This window comes from Sus scrofa, chromosome 6 (genome assembly GCF_054392235.1).
Source record: "Sus scrofa isolate SSC_HxYL_T2T_F1_AM1 chromosome 6, Sscrofa_HxYL_maternal_Yorkshire_Landrace_v2.0, whole genome shotgun sequence".
NCBI lineage: Eukaryota > Metazoa > Chordata > Mammalia > Artiodactyla > Suidae > Sus > Sus scrofa.
Window position 1 is genome coordinate 1,844,399 of NC_139388.1, and position 25,201 is coordinate 1,869,599.

Consider the following 25,201-nt stretch of genomic DNA (forward strand, 5'->3'; position numbering starts at 1 on the left):
GCAAATCAGATAAGTCCTGACAAATCGCCCAGACACACGATTGGGGCCAGTGACGCAAGAGACATCGCGTGTGTTGTTCTGGGGGCGGGCGTGGCCGGCGCTGGAAACCGTCCACTCGGGAGGCCCTGGGGCTCGGGAGCCCAGCCAGGGGCGCCCACTCCCGCCGGCTCTCCCGCCCACGCTCCCGCAGCCGCGGGGCCTGGCGCACAGGGCACAGCGTCTCAGGATGGTCTTGGCAGAACACAGCTCCCGGGTCCCGGCCCCAGGGCTCCGGGGGCGTATCTGCAGGTACTCACGGAACTTGCTCTAGAGTCAGTCATCAAAAGGCAGGGGGCTGCCAGGGCTGGTGGGGCAGTGGGAGGCCCCCGGCATCGCTCCCCAAGCTTAGCCCGCGAGGAAGGGTGTCCCTCAGGTGGCTTTGGCTCCTCTGGGGCTCTCGGGAACACAGGCCTGTCCCCGCTGCGCAGTGAGCCGGGGGCAGAAAGAACTGGCTCTCAGGCTGGCCCTCCCGCCGGCCCAGGGCCCGCTGCCGGGGAAGGCGGCCTCTGGCTGTGGCAGGGGGGCTTGCCGGGGCAGCGCGGAGGCCAGTGCTCAGCAGGGGCGAGGCTGGGGGGCAGAGGCCCAGCGCCTTCGGGAAACGCTCCCAGCTCCAGGGACACCGGCCTGGGCCTCCTGGAGGGAGCCCGTGTCCTTGGCCTCCATCAGCCAGGGGCCCAGTGGGCATCTCGGGCAGCCGGAGGGGCCGGGCAGAGGTAGAGGCCTGGGCACAGGCAAACATCACCACCAGGGCAAGAAAGCTGCTTATCAAAATATTTTATTTGAGGAGACCCTCAAAAAGGACCCTCCACATCTTGAAGACGCCCAACCTTACCCTCGGCCTTTCTTTTTTTGGTCTTTTGTGGGTTTTTTTCTTCCTTTTTAAATCAACTAAAACAATTTGATGCTTAAAATAAAAGATAGGAGTATTTCCCAATCAGACTTTAGTCAAGAATATATATAGTTTTGATCCTGGGGAGGCGGGACGCTGGGGGCGGGGTGGACGCTCGGCAGCACGTGGTGTTCCTGGCGACAGTGGGGTCAGGTGCTGAGGACACGGCGTGGCGGTGGGGACGCCTGACCCCGCCTGACCGGAGGGAGGGAAGATGGGCGTCTGGGGCTCATAATTTACATAAAATCGGCGTCGGGCCGGGAGCGCGGCCGCCTGCCCGGCGCCCACCTCGCGGGACTTCTGCGCCAGGAAGGGGCTGGTTCGGTCTGGGATTCAGCGTCATCGTCATTACACGTGTGGCTTCTTTTCCAGCTGAGAAACTTTTTTTTTCTTTTTTCATTTTTAAAAAGAATCACAGCCAAAGTGAGATATGAACTGCAAAATCCAAAATGGCTGCGCTTACCCTACAGATAAAAACAGGAGAGTCCCCGCCCGGGCAGCGCGGGCTACACCTTCCCCGGGATCTTGGCCCGCTTGCGGGCGATGGCGTCCTCCACGGCCTTGAGCTGCTTCAGCAGCTCCTCGCGCCGCGACAGCGTGCTGGCCTTCCCTGACTTGCTGCCGGCGGCCGTGGTGGCGGCGCTGCTGGTGTCCGAGGCTTTGCCGGGCACGCTGGTGACCTTGCTGGAGCTCTTGGACGGCGGTGACAGCGGGCGCTTCCTGCGGGGGCGGGGAGGCCGTCAGAGGGTCTGAGGGTCCCGGGCCCTCACCGGTCTGGTGCGAGCCTCCTGCCAGGCGGAGACACGAGGCCCAGCCTGGGCCCGGACCCCGCGGCAGCTGGACCTGCCCAGCGGGCGGAGGCCCCACCGTGGATGACGGCCTGGCTGCGGCCCTGCTTCTGCCTTCTCCGCTTCCCCTCCTGCTCTGTTGTGGAGCAGAGACTGGGCGGGTGAGGACGTGGCATCCCGGGCTCATCGGGGGCCCCCGCTAACGTGTTCCTCCCGCTCTGGTCCCGTAAGCAGCTCACGCCGCTGTGAGGTGGAGCTGCACACCCTGCTGCGAGCCGGCTCCAGGCAGTGCTGCAGGCCGAGGGCTGGGGTGGGGTGTGGGTGCTGCACCTGCTTGCCCCTGCCCCGCCATGGGTCCCTTCCCGTCTGGCCTCCGACCCACAGCAGGGGTGCAGGAGCATGGACTCAGCCCACCTCCCGGGAAAGGAGAGCTGTCTCCATTCTGGGCCCCACATGGGAGGGAGGAAGCGAAGCACTGCCTCCATGGGGCCCGTGGTCTTCCTCGGCCGGGAGCTGTGCCCTGGGTCATTTGTCATCTGGACACAGGGCCGGCCACCCTCTCGCTGCAGGGCCTCCACCCGGAAGAAGCTTGCTGGCCCTACTGGGGCAAAGGAGCCAACGTGGTGTGCCCGGGCATGGGGGCACTCACCTGTCTGTCGGGGCCCCGGGGGCCTTGGAATTCTGGCCCCTCTGCCGCTCCGGCTTCGGGGAGCTGAGTCTGCCACCTGACTTCCGGTCCCGAGAACCTGGGCAACAAGGGACAAGGTGAGAGCAGTGTCACAGGGCCCTGGCATGGATGCCCCACGTTCACAGGGAGACAGGGGCAGGGCGAGGAGCAAGGCTCCGAGAGCCGACCTCTACTCTGGGTTGTGGTTTCTCAAGACAGCCTCACAAGAGGCCACCGAGCCCTCAACATCCAGCGCCCTCCTTCCTGGCCTTGGAGAATCGTGTGTGCACCCAGGTGGGAAACAAAAGGCAGGGCAGCGAAAAAGCCACCAGCAAACCCTAGGGCAGCAGAGCCTGCGCAAAGAGCAGGCAGCATGGGGGCTGCGTCCCTGCGGTGCGCTGGGCCCAGGTGGGTGGGCTTCAGGGGTGCATGAAGGGGGTCGCTGGGCCACTTGCCCTTCTCAGGGGCTTCCGGGGTCTGTGGCGCTAGTTAGAGCCAGCCACAGGAGGTTCTGCCCGGCCCGGGGCAGCAGGCTGTCTCCTGGCTGTGATCAGCCACAAGAGGTTGTGAAAAACAAAAGTCAATGCCGCTCCTGCTAAATCCTGTTTCTGTTTGGAAAATACAGTTACTCTGTTAAAGATCTTGTCTGTGTCAAAACAATAAGGGCTTATTACTGTAATTTTAAAGTAAGTATTTAAGTCCTTCCCGCTTCCAACCTTTCGTGCTGTCAGTGTCGACAGGCACGACCCCCAACCCCAAGCCCTTGGGGGACCCCAACACTGTCCAGGGGCAGCCGGGAAGCTCACCTCGGTCTGGGGAGAGGTTCGCCCGCTTGGCTGGGGGTGGACTCTGCCTGTCCTTGTCCGAGGGCTCGTAGCGCTTCCTGCTCCCTTTCTCGGCAGCCTGTAACGGGCAAGCAGGGAGGCTGGAGTGGGCGCCCCCGGGGGCCTCTGCGCCACGTGGCCCAGAGGGAGGCAGGGCCCACGGTTTCGAGGCCGTCACGCGGGGGATGAGACTCCAGCTTCCCAGCGCCTTGGGCGCTGTGGACACTAAGTCCACTGCACTCCCTGCCCCAGGGCGGCGGGAGGGAGGGCCGGGCGCGTGGTCTCCGGCAGGGGGCTCCCACGTCTGAGGCGGTCAGCAGGGGGCTCCCGTGTCGCCCGCCGTGGGTCGCCGGAGCCCCGGCAGCGCTGCCCCTGGCCTCACCTTGTTCAGTAGCGTCAACTTGATCTCCTTGTGGGCGACGAACGTGGCCTGCGGGGGCTGCCCGGGCGGCGCCTGCTGCGGGGGCGTGGGCTGCTGGGAGGACCTGCCGCCCGCAGAGGGCCTCGAAGCTCTGGGTGGCTGTGTGGACGGATCCCGTTTCCGCTTCTCTGCTTTCGCACCATCTTCCTTCTTAGGTTTTCCTGCGGAGGGAAACGCCCCGTCACGGCCTCTGTTCCAGGGAGGCGGCCGCCTGTGTGCCATCTCCGGGAGGTGGCACCAGCCGGGCGCTGTGTACAGGCAGCAGCACGCAGACGCCGCTCTGCGGAAGGGCGCGGGTGTGCCCGTCCGCTGCAGTCACGTTGAGGGGACACAGGCCCCTACCTTTCTCCTTCTTGGTCTGGGCTGGGGTGGGGGACCGCGAGCTGGCGGAGGACACGGGGCTGGCCAGGTCGGCGTACATGTCGTCCGAGTCCACGCTGTGCGCGGAGCTGCTGCTCGACGTGGCGCTGGACACCGAGGACACGCTGCTCACACTCAGGGACCTGGAAAACACGAGCACGTCTGCGGCCACGTGGCCCCGAACCATGACCCTGCAGTCTCCTCCCAGGGAAGGGGGCCCGGCCAGCCTGAGACTTCCGGGGCTCCGTGCAGGTCACGGTGACTGTGCAGTGGGGCGGGGACACATGACCAGGAGCGACCAGAGACAGCACCGAGCCCCCTGCGGGACGACACACAGCAACGGGAGGGGGTGGCCCGCAGGGCGAGCAGATGCCGCGACGGGGGTGCCTGGCCGTCACAGCTCACGCTGTGCAAGGATGCGCCCCTGTGAGAAAACCCCAACCGCTGTGTCCCAAGGCGGGCAGATGCCGCGTGTCTGTGGCCCACTCCCGCTGGGACAGACGTGGGCACACGTACAACCTGCCAGCGCCTGGAAACACGAGCTAGAGGCAGGGAGTCCGACGGCACGCTCAGCGCTCTGCGCGCTCTCTTCTTAGCTTCTACGGGCTGCCCCCCAAACGCCCCTGCTGGACAGGCCGGGGCAGGACTTGGCCTTGGTGGATTCGCTCCACGACGGATGGGGGGCCACGTGCCAGCCACAGACCGCCCACACCGGAGGTGGCCTCGCCCAGGGTCAGCTGGACCCGACTGGGGCCACAAACAGGCTGATAATGACCTGGATCTGGAGCTGGAGCCACTGTAGCTGCTGCCGCTGCCGCTGCCGCTGACTGTCCGCCTGCAACGCAACCAAGAGCCCGGCCATCACATCCCCGTGGCACCCAGACGTTTGCGCCCTGGGCAGTGGGCAGGCAGGACTTCCCCTCAAAGTGGACCGAGCACACCCGGGTCAGCTCCCCAGCCCCACCGCCTCCAGCAGGGAGCACATGCCTCTCGCGGCCGTCAGCTCATGGGGAAACCGAGGCTCAGGGACAGACACCTGGCACACGGACAAGTGTCCCTGGCCGTTGCGGCCCTGTGCTCACCTCCTGGGGGGGGTCCTGGTCTGCCGCTCCCTCCTCCTGGCTTCCCGGGGGTCTCCGGGCTTGGCGGGCTCAGGGGCTGGAGCCGTGGTTTTGGGGGCCTGCGGTGGGGCTGGTGGCAGGGCTGGCTTCTTTACCAGCTTCTCTCTGTGACATGAGACAGAGGCAGGTCAGACCTCCCAGCCGGCTGGCCACAGGCTCATGTACTGGTGTCCATGCTTCCCGCCGACCCCACGCCACACGGGGCGTCACCCTGCCTCCCCCCTGGAGCAGTGCAAGGAAGACAGGCCATCTGAAGGGGCCTGGAAGGGTGCTGGGTGCTCGTGCGAGGAGACCACACAGCAGCTGGCAGCCTAGCCCCAGAGCTCCTCTTGAGTGTTAGCCCTGAATGCTCCGGCCAAGTGCTGCACAGCCACTGCCTGGGTGACCCACCAGCAAAGCTGATGCCAGCGGGAATGCGGCTTGGGTTAAAGGGAGCAGGGAGAAGTCCAGGTCTGTGCCGAGGCAGCCGGAGACGCTATCTGTATAAAGGGCTGGGTTGGGGGAAGCTCCCACTGTGGCTCAGAGGGTAATGAACTTGACTAGTGTCCATGAGGATGTGGGTTTGATCCCTGGCCTTGCTCAGTGGGTTAAAGGTCCGGCGTTGCCGTGAGCCGTGGTATAGGTTGCGGACGTGGCTCAGACCCTGGCAGTAGCTCTGATTCGATCCCTAGCCTGGGAACCTCCACATGCTGCAAGTGAGACCCTAGAAAGCAAACAAACAAAAAAGGTGGATGGCCTGCCACCCAGCGGTGTGGCTTAGGTGGATGCCGTGTCTGGGACATAAATTGTACCCTGATACCATTTTTTTTGGGGGGGGGAGCTATGCCTGGGGCACGTGAAGGTTCCTGGGCCAGAGACTGAACCCCTTGCTGCAGCTGTAAGCAGAGCCACAGCAGCGGCAGTGCTGGATCCTTAATCCACAGAGCCGCCAGGGAACTCCCAGTGCCCATCTTTAACAGCGAGCCGCCCAGGATTCCCTGAGCCCAGCGGAGTCTCGGGCACAGGGCCCACTCCCACTCTGGGCGACCTTGGTTGAGGCTGCACCCCAACACTGTGTGCTGGCTGTTGTGAGGTTCATGTGCCAAGATGTAGGTGCTTCCAATCTCTCCCGTTGTCACCTCTGTCAATCAGAGTCAGCTAATGCCCGGAGCAGCTGAGAAGGGGAGGGACAGAGGGCCGGGCTGGGCCGCTGCTGAGGGCGCAGACGTGGGGGCGCGAGGAGGCAGGCCGGACACTCACCCGGCCTTGGCGGGAGGCGGAGCTGGCTCCCCCTTGGTTCTGAGAGGCCTGTGAGGGGAAGGCGTCGGGGACGCGGACGGGGACGAGGAGAAGGACCGGGACCTGGAGAGAAGAGAGGCATGAGGGGCCCGCACAGCACGGGGGCTGCGTGCCAGGCGCAGCTGGGCGGGAGGGAGGTGCCCACACAGCCTCCGGCCGTTCTGTGCCTCATTGGAGCCCGTGCCCTCTCCCACCCGGCCAACACCCCGAAACTCCCTCCATGCCCTGAAGAGGTTGCCTAGTTCAAGGGCAGAAAGCCGTCCTCTGATCTCAGGAACCGGGCAGCAGCGCTCTCTGCGAGGAAGGGAACGGCCTACAGCTGAGCGCCCCCAACAGGCTGGCACACGTGCCCAGCCTGAGCTGTGTTGGAACGTGACCCGCCACGTGTGGCCCGTGCAGCACAGTCCCAAATCAGGGTCCTGGCTGGGTGTTGCGCAGAACTCCCCACGGCACCCCTCACCTGGGAAGCCTGACAGCGCCCCCTCCCGGCACCTGCTGGGCCTCGGGGACGCACCTGGACCGGCTGCCTGAGAATGAGCTGTGTCTGGAAGACCGGCTGGAGTAGGAGCTGTAGGACGAGGACCGGGACCGGGACCGGGAGGAGCCAGAGCCAGAGTAGGAGGACGACCGAGACGACGACCTGGAGGGCGGGGCGAGAGAGGCTTGCTCCGCCTGCCCCGCAGAGACCCCGCCCCCTGTAGCCCCGCCTGCCCCACAGCGCCTCCCGGACCTGCTGCGGTCCAGACCCCTCAGGGGAACGGCATCTAGGAACCAAGGCCTGGGTGCCGGCTGTGTTCACTGTGGCTGGTGACAGGGGCCCCAGGCCCCGGGGGTGAGGCAGGACGCGGGGGCCTGCCTGTAGGGTGTCTGCCCCTGCAGACACACGCGAGTCCATCCCTCTGCCCGTCCATGCAAACTGGGCTCCACAGGCTGCCCCTGGCCCTCTTCAGGGGACCCGGCTCTCCGCCCCCACAGCAGCCAGCCCCCTGCGTTTGTGCAAACCCAGTGCCCACGGCTTCCAGACTCCCAGGAGAGACGGGCAGACCGACAGGGCGTGGGGTTGGCCTGCTCTTCTGGCCTTTGCCGGGCGGGTCTCCACTCCACCGCGGCCTCCTGACCTGGGGGCGCGTGAAGCCCCTCCGCGTGCTAAGTGTCGGTCGAGTCCACCGGCGCCGCTCTGGACCCCCGCTCGCCTCCCAGCACCCCCGGCAGTGGCGGCCAGTGGCCTCCTCACCTGGAGGAGTTGGAGGCAGAGGCTGAGGAGGCGGATGTTTTCCGACGCCGCCGAGCCCGGCTGGGGGAGACGGACACCCCGAGTTTCTTCTTGGGAGACTTGGACCGGCGCCAGGGGTCCTTCCACTCGTCGGCTCTCTTCACCTGGGGCCCTGCAGCGGCCGCCTCCTTCTTTGGTGGCTCAGCTTGACGGCTGAAATCACAGAGGGGTCAGCAAGCCTGGGCCCCCGCGCATGAGACGGCACCGCCGCTGGTACCAGAGTGTGAGGGGAGACGGCGATGGAACCGGCTCAGGCCAGGGACGCCCGAGAGCAGGCAGGCGATGCTCTGCCAACAGCAGATGCGTGGGCCGGCCCCGCGAGGGCTTCTGCCAGGGCAGCGGTCCCCGGCTGCCCCGAGCTGCCCTGCCGCCTTCCCCGTGGCAAAGACGGGGCAGGGGCGGCCTCGCCCAGCACGTTCCTGCCGGGGTCGCCAGGCGCAGGGTGCCCGGCCAGCACTTGGGAAGCTCAGGGGGTCGAAGAACGACTCGTTTTCAAGCACGTTAGAAACTGGAAACACAGAGGCCAAGCCCAGAGGCGGCTTCGTTCTTGTGGGTCTCATTCACCCAAAGGACACTCTCCCCGCAGAGACGCGCTCAGAGACGGTGGGCGGCGGCGTGACGGGTAGAGCAGCCTGAGGGGGAGCCGGCGCGGCACCTGCCGGGCCCTCCGCAACCCGCCCTGCCAGACAGCCAGGGCAGCACCCGGGTCCCCAGGGTGTGCGCAAGGGGCAAGGCCCAGCAGCAGCACGGCACCAGGAGCAGGCTCCGCTCCCGGCCGTGGGCCCGTGCCCCACCCAGAACAGCCCTGCCACACACGAGACGGAGCCGGGGGCCCAGCAGAGCGGACGGCACTTCCACAGGAGGGTGTCTGGCAGCCCGGCCTCGCGGAGTCTTCCTGAACCACGAAATCCCACAGAGGAGCTCCCGTCGTGGCTCAGCGGTAACGAACCTGACTAGTACCCATGAGGACGCAAGTTCAATCCCTGGCCTTGCTCCGTGGGTTAAGGATCCTGCGTTGCTGTGGCTGTGGTGTAGGCCGGCAGCTGTAGCTCGGATTCGACCCCTAGCCCGGGAACCTCCATCTGCCGCACGTGCAGCCCTAAAATGCAAAGAAGACAAAAAAAAAAAGAAAGGAAAATCACACTGGAAGTAAGAATGGGGAGATGTGACCCCTTATCTCCTTCTCCAGGGACAGCCACCATGCGGCGTCTCTCCACTGCCCCCACCTGCGCCATGTCTTCCACGGTGAACGCTCTAAGCACAGCCAGGGTAGGCTGCCTGGGGACGGCGCCGCCCGGGACTCTGCCCACGCCAGCCGCCTGTGGACCCACGAGTCTCCCTGACAAAGCAGTCAGTTCACGGTCAGCTGTCACAATCTGGACATTTCTCTACTGTGAGCCGTTTCTGACTTTGTGTTAAAAAGCACAGAGAACATTAAAATCACCTTCTTTTTGGCTGCACTTGCAGCATATGGAAGTTCCCAAGCTGGGAATCTGAGCCACAGCTGCAGTGTCCTTAACCCACTGTGCCACGCTGGGAACTCCTCAAATCCGCTTTAAACCTAAGTGCTGGCGGAGAGCGAGCATGTCTCTTCAAGGACAAATCCCTCACGCGTGGGTCAGCGGGCCAAGGAGCGGAGCACTTCACAGGCCCTGGAAGCTGTCCGACGTCTTCCCTGAGCAGCAAACCATTTTACACTCGGGGCAGCGTGGGGCGGGGGGTACAAACGCACCTGTTTTCCGTCCCTCTCAACAATTCTAGGTTCCTGGGTAACCCAGGGAACGCCTCGTCACCACCCAGAGAAGAGCAGACCCAAATCCTGGCAGCGACAGGCACAGCAACGGGCACCTGCTGGCCGGGAGGCCCCCTGGGGTTTGGGATGCGCCTTGTTTGCTGTTTCTCTAGGAAGCTCTTTACCTAGGAAGGCACAGTCCCCAGGGAGAACCTGGTGTGTCCCGGCTGCCGGCCCGCAAACCGGATGCCCCACTTCCCTTACCCGAGTGGCCTGTGGGCGATGCCCCCCGAGGCACGTGCATTCTTGCTGGGGGCCGCGCACCTCAGTCTGCCTCTCACCTGCGCACAGTTACAGCGCCTGATACACAGAGGTTTCTGGCCGTGGCCCCGCCTGCTCATCCGCAGAACGCCTTCAGCAGCGCCATCGGCCCTGCAGATTTGTTTGTTTGTTTTTTGTCTTTCCAGGGCTGCACCTGCGGCACACCCAGGTTCCCAGGCTAGGGGTCGAATGCAAGCTACAGCTGCTGGCCTACACCACGGCTCACGGCAAAGCTGGATCCTCAATCCCCTGAGTGCGGCCAGGGACTGAACCCGCATCCTCATGGATACTGGTCGGATTCTTAACCCGATGAACCACCACGGGAACGCCCTGGAGATAGATGTTCAGTCACTGTAAGTTCTGCACCACGGCATCTAGTTAAACTGCATCATAGCACATGAAAACCAGTCTCACAGATATTTTCAGAACAGTTCCATTGATCAACCCACCAACCAGCAAGTTCCACGCCTACCTGCTACGCGTCGCACGCCAGGGGCAACACCCAACATTTAAAATCACCCTAAGGACACACTAAGTTGAGGCATAATATCCCCGTCATCTCAGGCCCAAGTGCTGGGCGTCACTGCCCCGTCCGCTCTTGTATGTCCCCTGAGCAGCCTTGCCCTGGAGGGAAGTGACACCCGGCGACTCCAGCCTATCCCAGCCACCCCAAGCTGCTTTCACCTTTATGCTGCCCGTGCCACTCTCACTTTAAAAAGGCAACAGGAAGCGGAACCCTTGGTCCCGGGGTTTCTCATGAGTCGTGAGAACGGCCCGGCTCTATCAGCCTGGAGCCCTTGGGCAAAGGGAGCAAGAGGTGTGAGGTCTGATGCAGCTGTATCCGCACTGACAGCTCTGCTGCAGCCCCGGGGAAGCTGGAAAGAACCAGAACCCCGTCCCCATCACAGCATCAGAAAAAGTCACTTGTGGCCAGAGAGAGGTGGCCACTGCAGGCCCCCCGGCCTCTGAGAGTCACTGTCTCCTTGCGAGCTCAGCAAATAAGATTATCTGGCTGTTTTAAGGGCGTCCCTCACAGCGGACTCTCCGGGCTGGTGCCGTGGACGCGGGCCTGAGAGCTCCCATCAGCTCCAAGCCAGCGCCACGCAGACGGTGCTGCCAGCCAGCACTACCTGTCCCCTGAAGGGCTGGGGGCCCCCGGGAATCAGGATCCTGCTCAGCAGATGCATATTCCCCAGAAGGTGGCAAACTGGGCTCCTGATTTTAACTAGTACAGAGAAAACTTTTTTTATTTATTTTTGTCCTTTTGTCTTTTTTTAATGTTTTTTTTGTTGTTGTTGTTGTTGTTGCTATTTCTTGGGCCGCTCCCGCGGCATATGGAGGTTCCCAGGCTAGGGGTTGAATGGGAGCTGTAGCCACCGGCCTACGCCAGAGCCACAGCAACGCTGGGTCCAAGCCGCGTCTGCAACCTACACCACAGCTCACGGCAACGCCGGATCGTTAACCCACTGAGCAAGGGCAGGGACTGAACCCGCAACCTCATGGTTCCTAGTCGGATTCGTTAACCACTGCGCCACAAAGGGAACTCCCCTTTTGTCTTTTTAGGGTCACACCCGCGGCACATGGAGTTTCCCAGGCGAGGGATCTAAATGGAGCTGCAGCCGCTGGCCTACACCACAGCCACGCCAACGCCAGATCCCAGCCGCGTCTGCGACCTACACCACAGCTCACGGCCACGCTGGATCCTTAACCCACTGAGCGAGGCCAGGGATCGAACCCGCAACCTCACGGCTCCTAGACAGATTCGTTTCCGCTGTGCCACGACAGGACCTCCCGAGAAAACATTTTCCTTTTTGACTTTGTCTCTACAGTGACTCACCAGTAGGAAGGACTTGGTGTCGGCTGTACGGTAAGAAGATAAAATTTCCTTTTACAACGTGTTTCAGCTGAAGAGGTGGAAATATTCAGAAACACATACACAAACATGACATGGTGGCACCTGGTTACAGGAATGCACGCTGAGGGGCCGTCGCCTCTGCAGACTCCCACGTCCCCTGACCAGGGACCCAAAGCAGGAAGAACGACTGGGTGAACAACCAACAGGGCTCGTGACAAGTCCCACCTGGGAACCATGCCCCAACCCACAGGGCAGGGAGGGAAGGGGCGGGTCCCAGAAGCTGGCGCCTGGGAGCGCGGCCCGGGCAAGAGTGCGGCGGCCTCTCCAGACCCCCCCCCCGCCCTCCTCACTTTTCAGAACGTTCTCCAAACTCCCCTAAACCGTTACCTCTGCCAGTTGTTTCCCGGGGTTGAGGAACTTCTGCAAACGGTCTCCACCCTCACAGGCAGAAGCCTCTCCCTGCCCACTGGCCCGAGGGGCTGCAGGGCGAAAGGCTCCGTCTTCCTCCACCAACCGGGACCGGAAGCGCCCCTCAGGAGGCGCAGCGGCAGAGGACAGCCGTGGGCCGGCACCTCTGCTTTCCCACAAGGCCCCAGAGGAAGCACAGAGACACGGGCCAGGCAGGCAGCAGCGGCATTGAAACGCAGAGCAGCAGGTGCCAGGCTTCCCCACGGCCACTTCACGACGGGGATACTGGGAGGGAGGACTGTCGGCAATGCCGGCGTCAAAAACTGGCGCAAAAGTACCGCCTCACAGCTGCCAGAACGGCCAGCATCACAAAAGGCTGCAAACAGTAAGTGCTGGAGAGGGTGTGGGGAAAAGGGAGCCCTACTGCACTGCTGGTGGAAAGTAAACTGGTGCAGCCACTGTGGAGAACAGTGTGGAGGTTCCTCAGAAAACGAAAGATAGAAGTATCATTGGATCCAGCAACCCCACTCCCGGGCGTCTATGCAGAGAAAAGCATGACTCGCAAAGACGCATGGACCCCAGTGTTCACTGCAGCACTCTGTACAATAGCCAAGATGCGGAAGCAACCTAAATATCCATCGACAGAGGAGTGGATCAAGGAGATGTGGTGCACAGACACAATGTGGTACACACAGTGGAGTATCACTCAGCTGGGAAAAGGAGAGAAAGGCATTTGCAGCAATGTGGATGGACCTAGAAATTCCCACGCTAAGTAAAGTCCATCAGACAGCGAGACACCAACGTCAAATGCTCTCTGACACGTGGAACCTAAAAAAAGGACACGATGAGGAGTTCCCATCGTGGCGCAGTGGTTAACGAATCTGAGTAGGAACCAGGAGGTTGCAGGTTCGATCCCTGGCCCTGCTCAGTGGGTTGGGGATCTGGCGCTGCCATGAGCTGCGGTGTGGGTCACAGACGCGGCTCGGATCCGGCGTTGCTGTGACTGTGGTGTAGGCCGGCGGCTGCAGCTCCAATTAGACCCTTAGCCTGGGAACCTCCATATGCCGCAGGAGTGGCCCTAGAAAAGGCAAAAAGACCCCCCAAAAAAGCACACAATGAACTTCTTTGCAGAGCAGATACTGACTCACAGACTTGGGGAAACTTATGGTTTCCAAAGGCAACACGGTGGGGGGTGGGGGACGGGCTGGGGGTTTGGGGTGGAAACGCTGTAAAACTGGGTTGTGATGATCGCTGCACAACGATAAATGTAATAAAATTCATTGAGTAATTAAAAAATAAATACAGGCAAAATCATTACTGTTAAAAAAAAAAAAAAAAGCTGGTGGAAGAGATTTGGAATTTGTACAAACGCTCAGGAACAGTGAGGTGAGGACACCCTCCCGAAGTCTCCCAGCAGCCTCCGACCACAGGCGTGTCTCCCAGGCACCTGGCCCTTTGGTCAAGGCCACTGGAGAGGGACACCAGGAGCAAAGGCGAGGAGAAAGAGCCTGGAGCCCCTCACGAAGTCGGGCAGAGGTCTGACGTGCGACGGGCACAGCGGCCACAGCAAGGGTGCCTGCAAGCCCAGCCCCGGCAGTTGCCCAGTTTGGGGCCAAAGAGAAGAAGAGAAAAAGCAGGAAGGTTCTGCTCTAAGATGGGAGAGCTGGCATCCAGGAGGCGTGGGAAAGCAGCTGGCAGCAGGGGGGGCCCCTGACGGAGCACTCACACCTCCCAGTGCCCTCCCCTGGGGCCCAGGCCCCACACCCATGGGCCCGGGACGTAGTGGGGCCTCCTCCTCACACCCAGCCCGGTGTCTGTCCCCAGTCGGGGGCCCCGGGGACCCCACAGCCGGAGCTCTAACCCTCAGGTTCCGAAGTCGAGTCAGCTCTCTCACAAGCGGGCACACCTGAGAATCACGTCACTGCCAAGAAGGCCTGGAGAGAAACCCCGTCCTGCCTCGCAGAGTTGGTGGGGTCACGGAGACAGCTCAACGCTGAGGGCCCGTCGCCCCAACACTTCCAAGTGCGCCGCTTTCTGTCCCGGGTCGCCCTGTACGCCCCAGCTCGTTCCCAGCGCGAGAGGCAGCCTCAACCAGCAGCAATGTTCCGACAGGCCTGGCTGCACGTCTCATTCCCAACTGCTGCTGTGTTTGTCTGCCTTTATCCAAACCCTATACTTAGGTGAGAGCAGAGGAGAGACCACGTGGCCTCTCATCTGTATGCAACAGTGGGGTAACTTCTGGAGAGTTCAGAGGATAAACAGCCAAGAGGTTAAACCAGGACAGCCGCTCCCAGAAAAGGCCCTGGGCACCTGGTGACGTTCTCAGAGCCCAGCAAGCAGGCCAAGACGAGACAGATGGGACAGGGAGAGAAAGGACACGCTCGGGCTGCTGAGTCCCCAGGGAGGGTCCTTCTTGTTCACACAAAGATCAGGGGCTGCTCTGAGGCTGTGCCTCTGGCCGGCGGGAGCGAGCATCGAGGGGGAGGAAACACCTGGAAGCAGACAGTGGCGCCCATGACTTGGGGACAGCACTGTCACCCACCTCACCCGGCTGCCAGCAGCTGGCCGGGTGCGACGGACACACTTGGGGTGAGCTAAGGCGGGCAGCACCAGCAGGGAGTCTGGATGGATGACAACTTGTGGGGTTCTGGTCGCTGAGACCATGAATTCTATGTATGACGTCACATCTGGGGTGCAGGCAGCGGCAGCGGCGGTGGTGGCAGGTGAAGCGGGGGAGAGCGGGGCACTCGAGGAAACAAGCCGCCAAAAACAGAGGGGACCCAACATCTATTTCTGTTCTTTTTTGTCTTTTTTTAGGGCCGCACCCGCGTATGTGGCCTACACCACAGCTCACGGCAACGCCGGATCCGTAACCACTGAGCAAGGCCAGGGATCGAACCGCGTCCTCATGGATGCTGGTTGGGTTCGTTAACTGCTGAGCCACGACGGGAACTCCGCAACATGCACTATTTTGGAAAAAAGACAGCAGAGGCCCTGGAGCAGCTGAAGCAGCCCTGAGCTGCCATCACGTCCCCTGGGCAGGCCTCAGCCCCGACACGGCAGCCGACCGCAGGGGCCTCTCTGCCCCGAGGCCATCGAGAACTGGAGCTTCTGTCCTCTGCAGAAGGTCCCCACCCCCAGGTTAGCACGCACGAGCAGGGCAACTCCTGCAGCCCTTGATGTGACCGCCCGTGGGTCCGCGCACCCCCAGGCCCTTGAGCTGCGAGGAAGGTGGGGACGGGCTGGTCCCCTGGGAGGCGAGAAGCCCGCCTGTCAAGCCCACGCTCCTCCAAGTGCCTAGGAGGCAGCTTTGCAGTCGAGGCAGGCTGGGCGGCTCCTCCAGGAAGGTCCCCGTTCCCGGTCGGACATGGACGGAGAGTCATCTGCCTGCGCGGAAGGAAGGACGGCCTGATCGCCGCCCCGGCAGCAGCCGCGAAGCCGAGGCGGCCTCACGGGAGGCGCCTCCCCTGCGACCCAGGGCGCTGCAGAGGATCCGCTCAGAGGACCAGTCACAGGAGCGGGCGAAGCGTCCCAAAGGCAAACCTGGCCAAAGGAGGCAACCTTGAAACACAGACACCGCGGGTCGCCTGGAGGCCAGGAGAGCAGGTGACAGAGGTCCCTGGGCAGAGGCTCCACAGAAGGCCGGCGGGAGCGCAGGCGGGGCTGGGGCCCAGCTGCGGGGTCCCCTCCTCTCCGGCCACCAGGTGGGCCTCGCGAGCTCTTGCTGGCTGCAGACGCTCTGCCGTCGTCACCGACGGCTGGACGTCCGGCACAGACGGCCCCTCACACAGCCTCCTGGGGCTCCCTCCAGACGAGTCTCGAATTTCAGCTGAGGAAGGTTTTTCCCTCAAACTGCCGAAAACTCCCAACCTGCTAAAGGCGGGCTGCCGACGCTTCTACAAAAGGACGGTCAGGAGCTCCCGCTGTGGTGCAGTGGTTAACGGCTCCGACTGGGAACCATGAGCACGCGGGTTCGATCCCTGGCCTTGCTCGGTGGGTTAAGGATCCGGCGTTGCCGTGAGCTGTGGTGTAGGCTGCAGATACGGCTCAGATCCCGCGTTGCTGTGGCTCTGGCGGAGGCCGGCGGCTACGGCTCCGATTAGACCCCTAGCCTGTGAACTTCCATATGCCGCGGTGCGGCCCTAGGAAAAAAAAAAAAAAAAAAAAAAAGGGCGGTCAGCCATAAACGGATGGGCACAGGGGACCGGCCACCTCCTGCCCAGCTGGCCGATCAATGGAGAGGCAGCAGAGGCTTGTGGGAAATTCTGCTCTGGTGAACCCCCACCTCCGGGCTGGTGGCGGGGCTCCAGCCAGGGCCGCCAAGGTGGACTTCTAGACTGCGGGGACCAGGGAGCAGGGCTGCGGGCGGTGGTTGCCCGGCTGGAGGCCCCCAGCAGCTGACCAGGAAACGCAAGTCAGAGGCCTGCGGGCAGCCCCGGGGGGGAAGCTGGCTCTCGGGCTGGGTCTGAGAGCAGGGAGAACTGGCCAGGCTCCTAGACCGGACCTGCTCCTCCGGCCGCCATCTGGCCCACCCCCTCCTCCGCTCAGGACCCGTGGCCAGAGACGCAGGGCTTGGAGGCTGTGTCACAGCCATCCGAGGCGGGAGGGCCAAGCCGGGCACCGCCTCTGCCTCTGGAGAGGCCAGGCCGCCCGGAAGGCCCCCCGCGGACAGTCTCGGACCCCGACGGAGCCACAGCATCGCTCATTCGGCTTTTCCTGGGCGGCGAGCCCCGTGGCCACGAGGCCCCACCACCGAAGCCCCGAACACCCTCCTGTGCTCCACCTTCAGGACGGTGTCCGAAAGGCTGCAGGACACAGCCCGCCTCTTCTGACGTCGCTGGTTAGGGTGCCAGGCGCCCTTTCAACGTACAACGGGGACATGGGACGTGAGCTCGCAGAAGTGGGGCGGCTCTGTGGTCACAGTCAGAGAGAGCTGGCCCGTCCTCCAGCAGGCTCCCTGCAAGCACCCAGGCGCAGGGCGCCCCTGGGCGGGAGCCGTCCCGCTCCTGGCGGCCAGCAGGACGCCCTCGCAGGGGCTGAGGGGCCTGGAGCCAGAGGCAAAGCACAGACGCGGGCGTGCTGACGCGACCTGGAGCCCACGGAGCTACACGCAGCGACACCCTAGCCCTCTTCCTCGGGCTCTGATTCCAGACATTTGGATTTGTGTGAAAAGAGCCCTTTTACGGATCTGGAAAGCAGAAGGCTTACTTGTGTCACAGGAAGGAAAGCATGCAGGCTGGTCCCAGATCCCAAACTCCCCGCCAACAAGAGCCAAGGGTCCGTGAGACCCCCTGTGGTGGTCCCGGCCGCAATGCCCCCCAGGGGCTCCATTCTATAGGGCGGCAGATGAGCAGGCAATACGGGGCAGGGTGCCAAGAGCTGTGAGGCGGTCATGCAGGCGACAGGACAGGTGGGAGTGGGGTGGCTTCTGAGCAAAGGCCAGGATGGAGCTCACGTGGCGGCCAGTACAGAGATGGAGCGGCTGGGGGGCGCAAACAGAAAGGCACTGCGCTCATCCCCCAGCGGTGCCCAGTGGGACACAGCCCAGGACTGGAGTCCACGCTGGAGACTGTGGCATCCGGTGAAAGAACTCCTTTCAAAAAGCGGCTTCAAAGGGACCAGCCGCAGAAAGATCAAAATCAAGCTTTTCAAACACTCAAGCGAATGTGCAATTTCCAAGTAAAGAGTGACCGCGCTCACCTAAGAGGGTTCAGCAGAGCAGCCTTTTAAAGAAGCGATTCTCTCGGTGCATCTAAGACCAACGCACCCCGAATTTCCTTTAAGGACAGTGCTCTGCCCAGTGTCAGGAAAAAACACAGCCAATTCCGGGGGGTCAGCGGACTGCACCCCAGAGGATGAAAGCCGCTCACACGGGCACGCACCGCCAGTTAGAACGAAAGACCCACCACAGGCCTGACGGTTACTTTCAGAAACAGGACAGGCATCTGTCCACACAAAAGGACGCGAATGAGGACGAGAGACTGGTCTCGCCCGCCCGAAACTCTGCTAGAACTAGTAAACGCGTCCAGCACAGCTGAGGGCACGGGGTCAACACGGGAAGACCAGGCGCTTTTTACGCCAGAACTGCTGCTGATCGCCACACCTGTGTGTGGCTGCAGCCCTACCGCTGTTGTGGGAGGCAAGTGTTAGTAATACCGTTTTCTTTCTTTTCCTTTTTGAGGGCCGCACAGGCGGCACATGGAGGTTCCCAGGCTCGGGGCTGAATCGGAGCTGCAGCTGCCGGCCTCCACCCCAGCCACAGCAACGCGGGATCCGAGCCACGTCTGGGACCTACACCGCAGCTTGTGGCAACACTGGATCCTTAACCCACTGAGTGAGGCCAGGGATTGAACCCTTGTCCTCATGGATACTAGTCGGGTTCATTACTGCTGAGCCACGATGGGAACTCTCTTGGATGTGGGTTTTTTTTTTTTGCTTTTTAGGGCCACATCCTTGGCATATGGAGGTTCCCAGGCTAGGGGTTGAATCAGAGCCACAGCTGCCAGCCTACACCACAGCCACAGCCAGCAACACAGGATCCGAGCCGCGTCTGCGACTCACACCACAGCTCACGGCAATGCTGGATCCTTAACCCACGGAGCAAGGCCAGGGACCGAACCCACATCCTCGTGGCTCCTAGTCAGAATCGTTTCCACTCCACCACGACAGGAACTCCCCTCAGATGTTTTAATAGCAAACTACAAACTATCTGAAAAAGGAACAAACAATCCTATTTATACTAAAAATAAATAAGATACTTATGAACAAATTTAACCAGTGGCAAAAGATCTGTATATTGAATATCAAAAGGCAAGAGTTCCCACCGTGGCACAGTGGTTAATGACTCCGACTAGGAACCATGAGGCTGCGGGTTCCATCCCAGCGTTGCCATGAGCTGTGGTGTAGGTCGCAGATGCAGCTCTGACTGCCCCTAGCCTGGGAACCTCATAACACTGTGGCTACGGCCCTTAAAAAAAGAGAAGAAAAGAAGTAAAAAATAAGAAAAAACAGCATGGTATTGGAACAAACACAGATACATAGACCAATGAAAGGAATACAGAGCCCATAAACAGACCTCCACTAATCTGGCCAATTAATATCTGACACGAGGCTAAGAACACTCAGCGGGGAAACCGGACAGCCACACGCAGAGACTAGAATCAGACACCTGTATTACACCACTTACAAAACTATCTTGAAATGGATAAAAACCCTTGACATGGCTCTTGGCAATGAAACCTAAAGCACAGGTAACAGAAGCAGCAATGAACAAGTGAGGCTGCATAATACCACACAGATTCCGCACAGCAAACGAACTGGCCAGCCACGTGGAGACGCAGCCCAGAGAAGGGAGAACGTGTGCAAACCACCCATCTGACAACGGGATAACATTCAAAATACGTAAGGAGCTCAGACACCTCAACAGGAAAAGAAAAGCGAGTAATCCCATTAAAAAATAGGTAGGGGAGCTCCCGTCGTGGCGCAGGGGAAACGAACCCAACTGGGAACCATAAGGTTGCGGGTTCCATCCCTGGCCTCGCTCAGTGGGTTAAGGATCTGGCGTTGCCGTGAGCTGTGGTGTAGGTCGCAGACACGGCTTGGGTCCTGCGTTGCTGTGGCTGTGGTGTAGGCCGGCAGCTGTAGCTCCGATGAGATCCTTAGCCTGGGAACCTCCATATGCCGTGGGGGCAGCCCTAAAAAAGCAAAAAATTAAAATAAAAAAGGGCAGAAGACCTGAGTAGACAATTTCCCAAAGACATAAAGATGGCCAACAGCCAGCAGGTACATGAAAAGATGCTCAGTATCATTCATCACCAAGGAAATGCACACCGAACCCACAACGAGGTATTAGTTTTATCAAAAAGATCAGAACTAACAGGCTTTAGTGGGACTGTCAAAGGGGGGAATCTACGGAAACAGTATGGAGGTTCCTCAAGAGATTAGAAATAGGGATTTCCTACGGAGTAGTGGGCTAAGGATCCAGCACTGTCATTTCAGTGGCCTGAGTTCAAGATCTTTGACAAGCTGCAGGCACAGCCAAAAAAAGAAAAAAAAAAAAAAAAAAAAAAAGGCAACAGAGATAGCATACAACCCAGCAATCCCACTTCTTGGTATTTACAATGGAAACGAAACCACACTGGAAGGGACAGCCACACCCCACGGTCACAGCAGCAGTAGCCGTAGTAGCCAAGCAACCTAAGGGTCCACTGAGTGACGATGGATAAAGAGGTTGTCACCCGAAGGAATATTACTCACCCATAAAAAGGAGGGAACCCTGCCATTTCCAGCATGTGGAAGAACCTGGAAGGCATCACGCTCGTGAAATAAGCCAGACAGAAAAAGACTCTCTGGTCTCACGGATCCCAATTATACGTGGAATCTAAAAGGCCAGACTCATAAACAGACGGTAGGACGGTGGCTGCCAGGGGCTGGGGGTGGGGAGCTGCTGTCAAACGGCACAGATGCCCAGTGTCAGTTCTGGGCTCTAGGGCGGAGCACGGTGACTGCAGGGACAGCAGGGCAGGAAGAGCTGAAAATGCTCAGCGAGTAGACAGAGCTCAAGTCCTATCAGCACGCGCGCAAAAGGTAATGCCCTTAGGTGATGCTGGGCTCACTCGCCTGATGGGTAACTGTCTCTCGACACGTGTATCAGACCATCACATCACAGCCTTAAACTTACACCGCACTATATGTCAACTGTATCTCAATACAGCTGGGGAAAAAGAAGAGGCCTTCCAGAAGAAGACGGAGAAGAAAGAGGAGGAGGAGGCGGAGGACGGCCCATCATCAACACGGCGGGACAACTACAGACGGGGAGAGGGGCGCCGCAAAGCAGGTATCTGATGAGGGACCTGGCCCTGGAAAATTTAAAGAACTCTCATGACAACAAAATTAAAAACCGGGCCAAGGACCGAGAGAGACATGACTCCCAGGAAGACATACAAGTGAGCAACAAGCACGTGAGAAGGCGCCCAGCATCCTGCGGGAGCTGCGAGGGGGCACCACGGCGCGGTTAGGCGCAGAGCCCCTGGGACGTCTGCGTCACACAGATGGACGACAGGACGCAGTGGCGCGGCGCAGGGGGACGTCCGAGCCGCCACGTCCTTCTGGTAGGAATGGGGACAGGACAGCCGCTCTGGAAAAGCACAGCGGTTCCTCAAGAGGTTAAACATGGTTAGCACGTGACCCAGCAGTTCCGCTGCTCGATACACCCCGAAGAGAAACGGCCACCTCCCTCTGCCAGAGACTGGCCGCGAGGGTCCACCGTCCCCAAAGCCAAAAGGAGGCAGTGCCAAGTCCATCGGTGGACAAGCGGACAGACAGACACCCCCACGAGGAAGTGTCCACTACACGGCGGAAAGAGCTGCTGCTGAGGCCGCCAAGCCGACGGCCCTGGGGAGGCGTGTGCTCCATGAAGGGAGCCGAGGACAAAAGCCCACCCATTACAGGGTCCCATTTAGACCAGGGACACCCAGGGTCTGCAGGGGGTGAGAGGTGCCAGGGGCTGTGGGGCGCCTGGGGAAAAACAGTGACTGCTACCAGGTGTGAGGTTTACCTGGGCGGGGGCAGACGTGTGTCCCCACCCTGTGACTACCCCACATGCCACTGAATCTGAGCCCTGGAAACAGGTGCACCGCGTGGCACCTGAGCGGCACCTCAGCAAAGCTGCAGGACACACAGCTTCATCCAGTCCCCTGATTTCCTAGGAAGGGCCGGTGCCCCAGCCTGTCCTCAGAAGGACCCGCGCTCCGCTCTTCTCGGGGCTGCTCGACCCCGGGGCCGGCCCCCATGTCACAAGCCCCCCCCCAAGCCCGGCCGCCCAGGGCGGCCCTACCTTGGCGGCTGCGGGGAGCGGGCCTTGGGCTTCTCCTTCTCCTTGTCGCGGTCCTTGTCCCGGTCGCGGTCGCGGTGCTGTCGGTCCTTCTCGTCCCGCTTGGCGCGCTCCCGCTCCCACTCCTCCTTCCGCCGCTGCCGCTCCTTGTCCCGCTCGCGCTCCCGCTCGCGCTCGCGCTCCCGCTGCCGGCGCTCCCGCTCCCGGTCTCGCTCCCGCTCGCGCTCGCGCTCGCGCTGTCTGTTCTCTCGCTCGCGTTCGCGCTCCCTCTCCTTTGGGGAAGAGCCAATCGTGCAACCGGTGTTGGCCTTGGCACACCGAGGCGGGCAAGAGGCTCCAGGGCGGGCGCGGGGTGGGGTCGGGAGCCACAGCACCACTGCAGGGTGCGGCCTTGATGCCAGAAGGGAGCTGGGGGGGAGCCCTCGCGGCCCCGGGACCCCAGAGGAAGGAGATGGCTCAGGCTCTGCCCAGGCCACCGGCGCCAGGGGGAGGTGGTGGCAGGGACCCCAGCAGGTCCTGTGGCCTTCAAGGCTGCCCTGACCGGTCTGAGGCGCCCGCAGCCGGGCCTCAGCAGAGTGTGCTCGGTTCACCCTCCCATGGGCTCCTGGGGCAGTCACCTCCCTCCAGTCCTAAAAAACCACGGACTGTCACTTAACTCCATGCACAAAACCCGCAAGCCGGCTTCTAACTGATCTCTTTCTGGTGGGAAGGTTTTTTAAATTTTTTATTTCTTGTCTTTTGTCTTTTCAGGGCCAGACCTGAAGCATATGGAGGTTCCCAGGCTAGGGGTCTGATCGGAGCTGCAGCTGCTGCCCACGCCACAGCCACAGCAAGGCGGGATCCAAGCTACCTCTGCAACCTACACCACAGCTCACAGCAATGCTGGATCCTTAACCCACGGAGTGAGGCCTGGGATCGAACCCGAGTCCTCAAGGATGCTAGTCGGTCATTAACCCGAGCCACGACAGGAGCTCCTGGGGGGAGTTTTTTCCCATCACATACAAGGCTAAAGTCAGGAACCCAAAGGCCAAAGCACATACGCTCTTAAGCCTTCCGTGCTCTCAGACAAGGACCCACAGGCACAGCGGGTGGGGGCCCAGACCATCAGCAGGAACTTGACCCCGTGAAGGGTGATCCTGAGAGCACTCTGCTCAGGGGGGACGCGCCCCGGCAAATGGGCATCAACAACCCAGTCAGCAATGCCAGTGAAAACAGGGCCAGAGGGCGTTCCCGTCACGGCTCCGCAGTTGGCAAACCCGACGGGCATCCATGAGGACACGGGTTCGATCCCTGGCCTAGCTCTGTGGGTTAAGGATCCAGCGTTGCTGTGGCTGTGGTGGAGGCCGGCAGCTGCAGCTCCCATGTGACCCCTAGCCTGGGAACCTCCATATGCCGCAGGTGCGGCCCTAAAAAGCAAAAGAAAAGAAAAAGAAGGTCCCGTAAATAAAAGAGATGAGTCTGGCCGCAAGCTCCAGGCCAGGCCCCCATACCCGGTAGTTATGGTACGGCTCCGCCTCCGTGTACTGCACCCGGAAGTTCTCGTACTGCCCGCCGCGCCAGAGCCGCTCTATTTCGTAGTCGTAGTAAGGGTCTGCATAAGGCTCCAGTCTGCAAACAAAGCCAAGTTCATCACTTAGCAGTAATAATGCAAAAATTACACAAAATATGTGCAAAAAGATCCAGCTAGCACATAGAAGATAACACGTCACGACCAAGTGGGATTTTTTCTGGACCTGCAAGCCTGAGTCCATGTTGGAAAAGGAATATTGCACACAGATCACAGACCCACGGAGAAAAGCCACAGGAGTCCAGCTGGAGCTGAGGAAGACGGTGTAACAGGAATGCAACATCCCTTCCCAACGAAAACAGGAAAAGGATGCTTTCATAATGTGGTAAACTATCTGCGTGTACTTTCATTCATTCATTCATTCGTTTGCTTTTCAGGGCCGCACTCCGGGCACATGGAGTTCCCAGGCTAGGGGTCTAACTGGAGCTGCAGCTGCCGGCCTGCACCACGGCCACAGCAACGCGGGATCCGAGCCGTGTCTGCGACCTACACCACAGCTCACGGCAACACTGGATCCTTAACGCACCGAGCGGGGCCAGCGATTGAACTCGCATCCTCGAGGATCCTAGCGGGTGGTTCCCGTCACGCCATGACGGGAACTCCTGTGTATCCTTTAAAATGAAAGCCAGCACCCTACCTACGGGGAACAGGGAGGCAGCCCCGCTGAGATGGAGGCAGCCCACATGCAGGAGGCACCACCGTGCTCGGCCTGAGGGGGCCCGGGCTGCCCCTCAACCAGCAGAGTCAAGGACGCCCCACACGCAAGCCCGAGCCCGATGGCAAGGCTGACCCAGCCGAGGAGAAGGGCCCAGTGAGGCCGACGGAGAGAAACGGACAGACGCAAACCGACACCGTCGCAAACACAGACAGCGGCCAGTCAGGAGACAGGGCGGAGAGAACCTCGTTTGCAGGAGCAACAAGGAAGGAACAGAGGCGCTTTCACCAGAAACACGCGGCCCCCACTCGAGGACGGCTGCAGCCTCGGGAAAGACACGGAGGCGCGGGCAGTAAACGCGTCCGGACAAGCCGGCCGGCCGGGCGGCCCCGAGGCGTCGCCGCGCCCTCCGCCAGTCCGCAGCCTGGGGCCGTCCAGGAAGAGCGCTGCCCAGCCTCTCTGTGCAGCCAGAGCCCGGGCCCTCAGGGTCACCCGGACACCACGACGGGCAGCCCAGCCTCGCGGCACCAGCCCCGCAGCCCCGGGACGGACGTCGGCCTCCGAGGCCTCCCGGGCTCCCGGGAGAGCACGGCCCGCGAGGCGACAGAGACTGAGGAATCAAACGGGAGCCTGGGAAGGGACCCCGCAGGGACGATGAAGGCGGCCTCCATCCAGGGGACGGGGCAGAGGGGAGAGGAGACGCCACCGGCCCCGCACACCGACCCAGAGGACCTGTGCGGGCCCTGGAGGTTCTTCCGGGGATTTCCTGGCTCCGGACCAAGTGGGTAAACTGGGGGAACGGAGGCACCCCAGCTTGCAGAGGCCTGAGGCCCTGGCCAGGTTGCGCTGCCACGGAGGTCGGCTCCGCCAGCACCTCCGGGGCCCCGGCAGAGGCGAACCCAGGGCAGGCTCTGCCACACGACACAGCTCTTCCTCACTCTCAGCAGCTCCGGCCACAACCGCAGGGGCTGCGGCGGGCGCACCGTCAAGGGGAAGGCGGCAAGGACCAACCCTGGGGTCCAGAGCCCCCTCCGTCACTACTCGCAGGAACCACACAGCCAGGAGCCCGTTCTGTGCTTCTCAGAGCTTCTGTGACGCAGGTGCCAGGACGCTCGACACCCAAGGCAGGACAGTATCACCACCAGAAAAAGGCGAGGCCTCGAGACTCAAT

The 25,201-nt window shown here is 61.4% G+C and overlaps 1 protein-coding gene across 4 annotated transcripts in view; it reads right to left on the minus strand.

Moving 5' to 3' along the window:
- Positions 1 to 798: 798 nt before the first annotated feature.
- Positions 799 to 25,201, minus strand: part of ZC3H18 (zinc finger CCCH-type containing 18) — a 51,189-nt gene continuing 26,786 nt past the window's right edge. For all 4 annotated transcript variants that reach the window (XM_084959271.1, XM_021093665.2, XM_021093664.2 and 1 more), the window contains 12 exons: positions 23,299 to 23,416; positions 21,812 to 22,080; positions 7,622 to 7,813; positions 6,902 to 7,027; positions 6,349 to 6,450; positions 5,071 to 5,214; positions 4,764 to 4,823; positions 3,971 to 4,131; positions 3,590 to 3,789; positions 3,190 to 3,286; positions 2,366 to 2,462; positions 799 to 1,648 (listed from right to left, as the gene is read on the minus strand). In XM_084959271.1, coding sequence (XP_084815397.1) covers positions 1,435 to 1,648; positions 2,366 to 2,462; positions 3,190 to 3,286; positions 3,590 to 3,789; positions 3,971 to 4,131; positions 4,764 to 4,823; positions 5,071 to 5,214; positions 6,349 to 6,450; positions 6,902 to 7,027; positions 7,622 to 7,813; positions 21,812 to 22,080; positions 23,299 to 23,416 — 1,780 coding nt within the window. In that variant the 3' untranslated portion in view covers positions 799 to 1,434. The remainder of the gene's footprint in view (positions 1,649 to 2,365; positions 2,463 to 3,189; positions 3,287 to 3,589; positions 3,790 to 3,970; positions 4,132 to 4,763; positions 4,824 to 5,070; positions 5,215 to 6,348; positions 6,451 to 6,901; positions 7,028 to 7,621; positions 7,814 to 21,811; positions 22,081 to 23,298; positions 23,417 to 25,201) is intronic.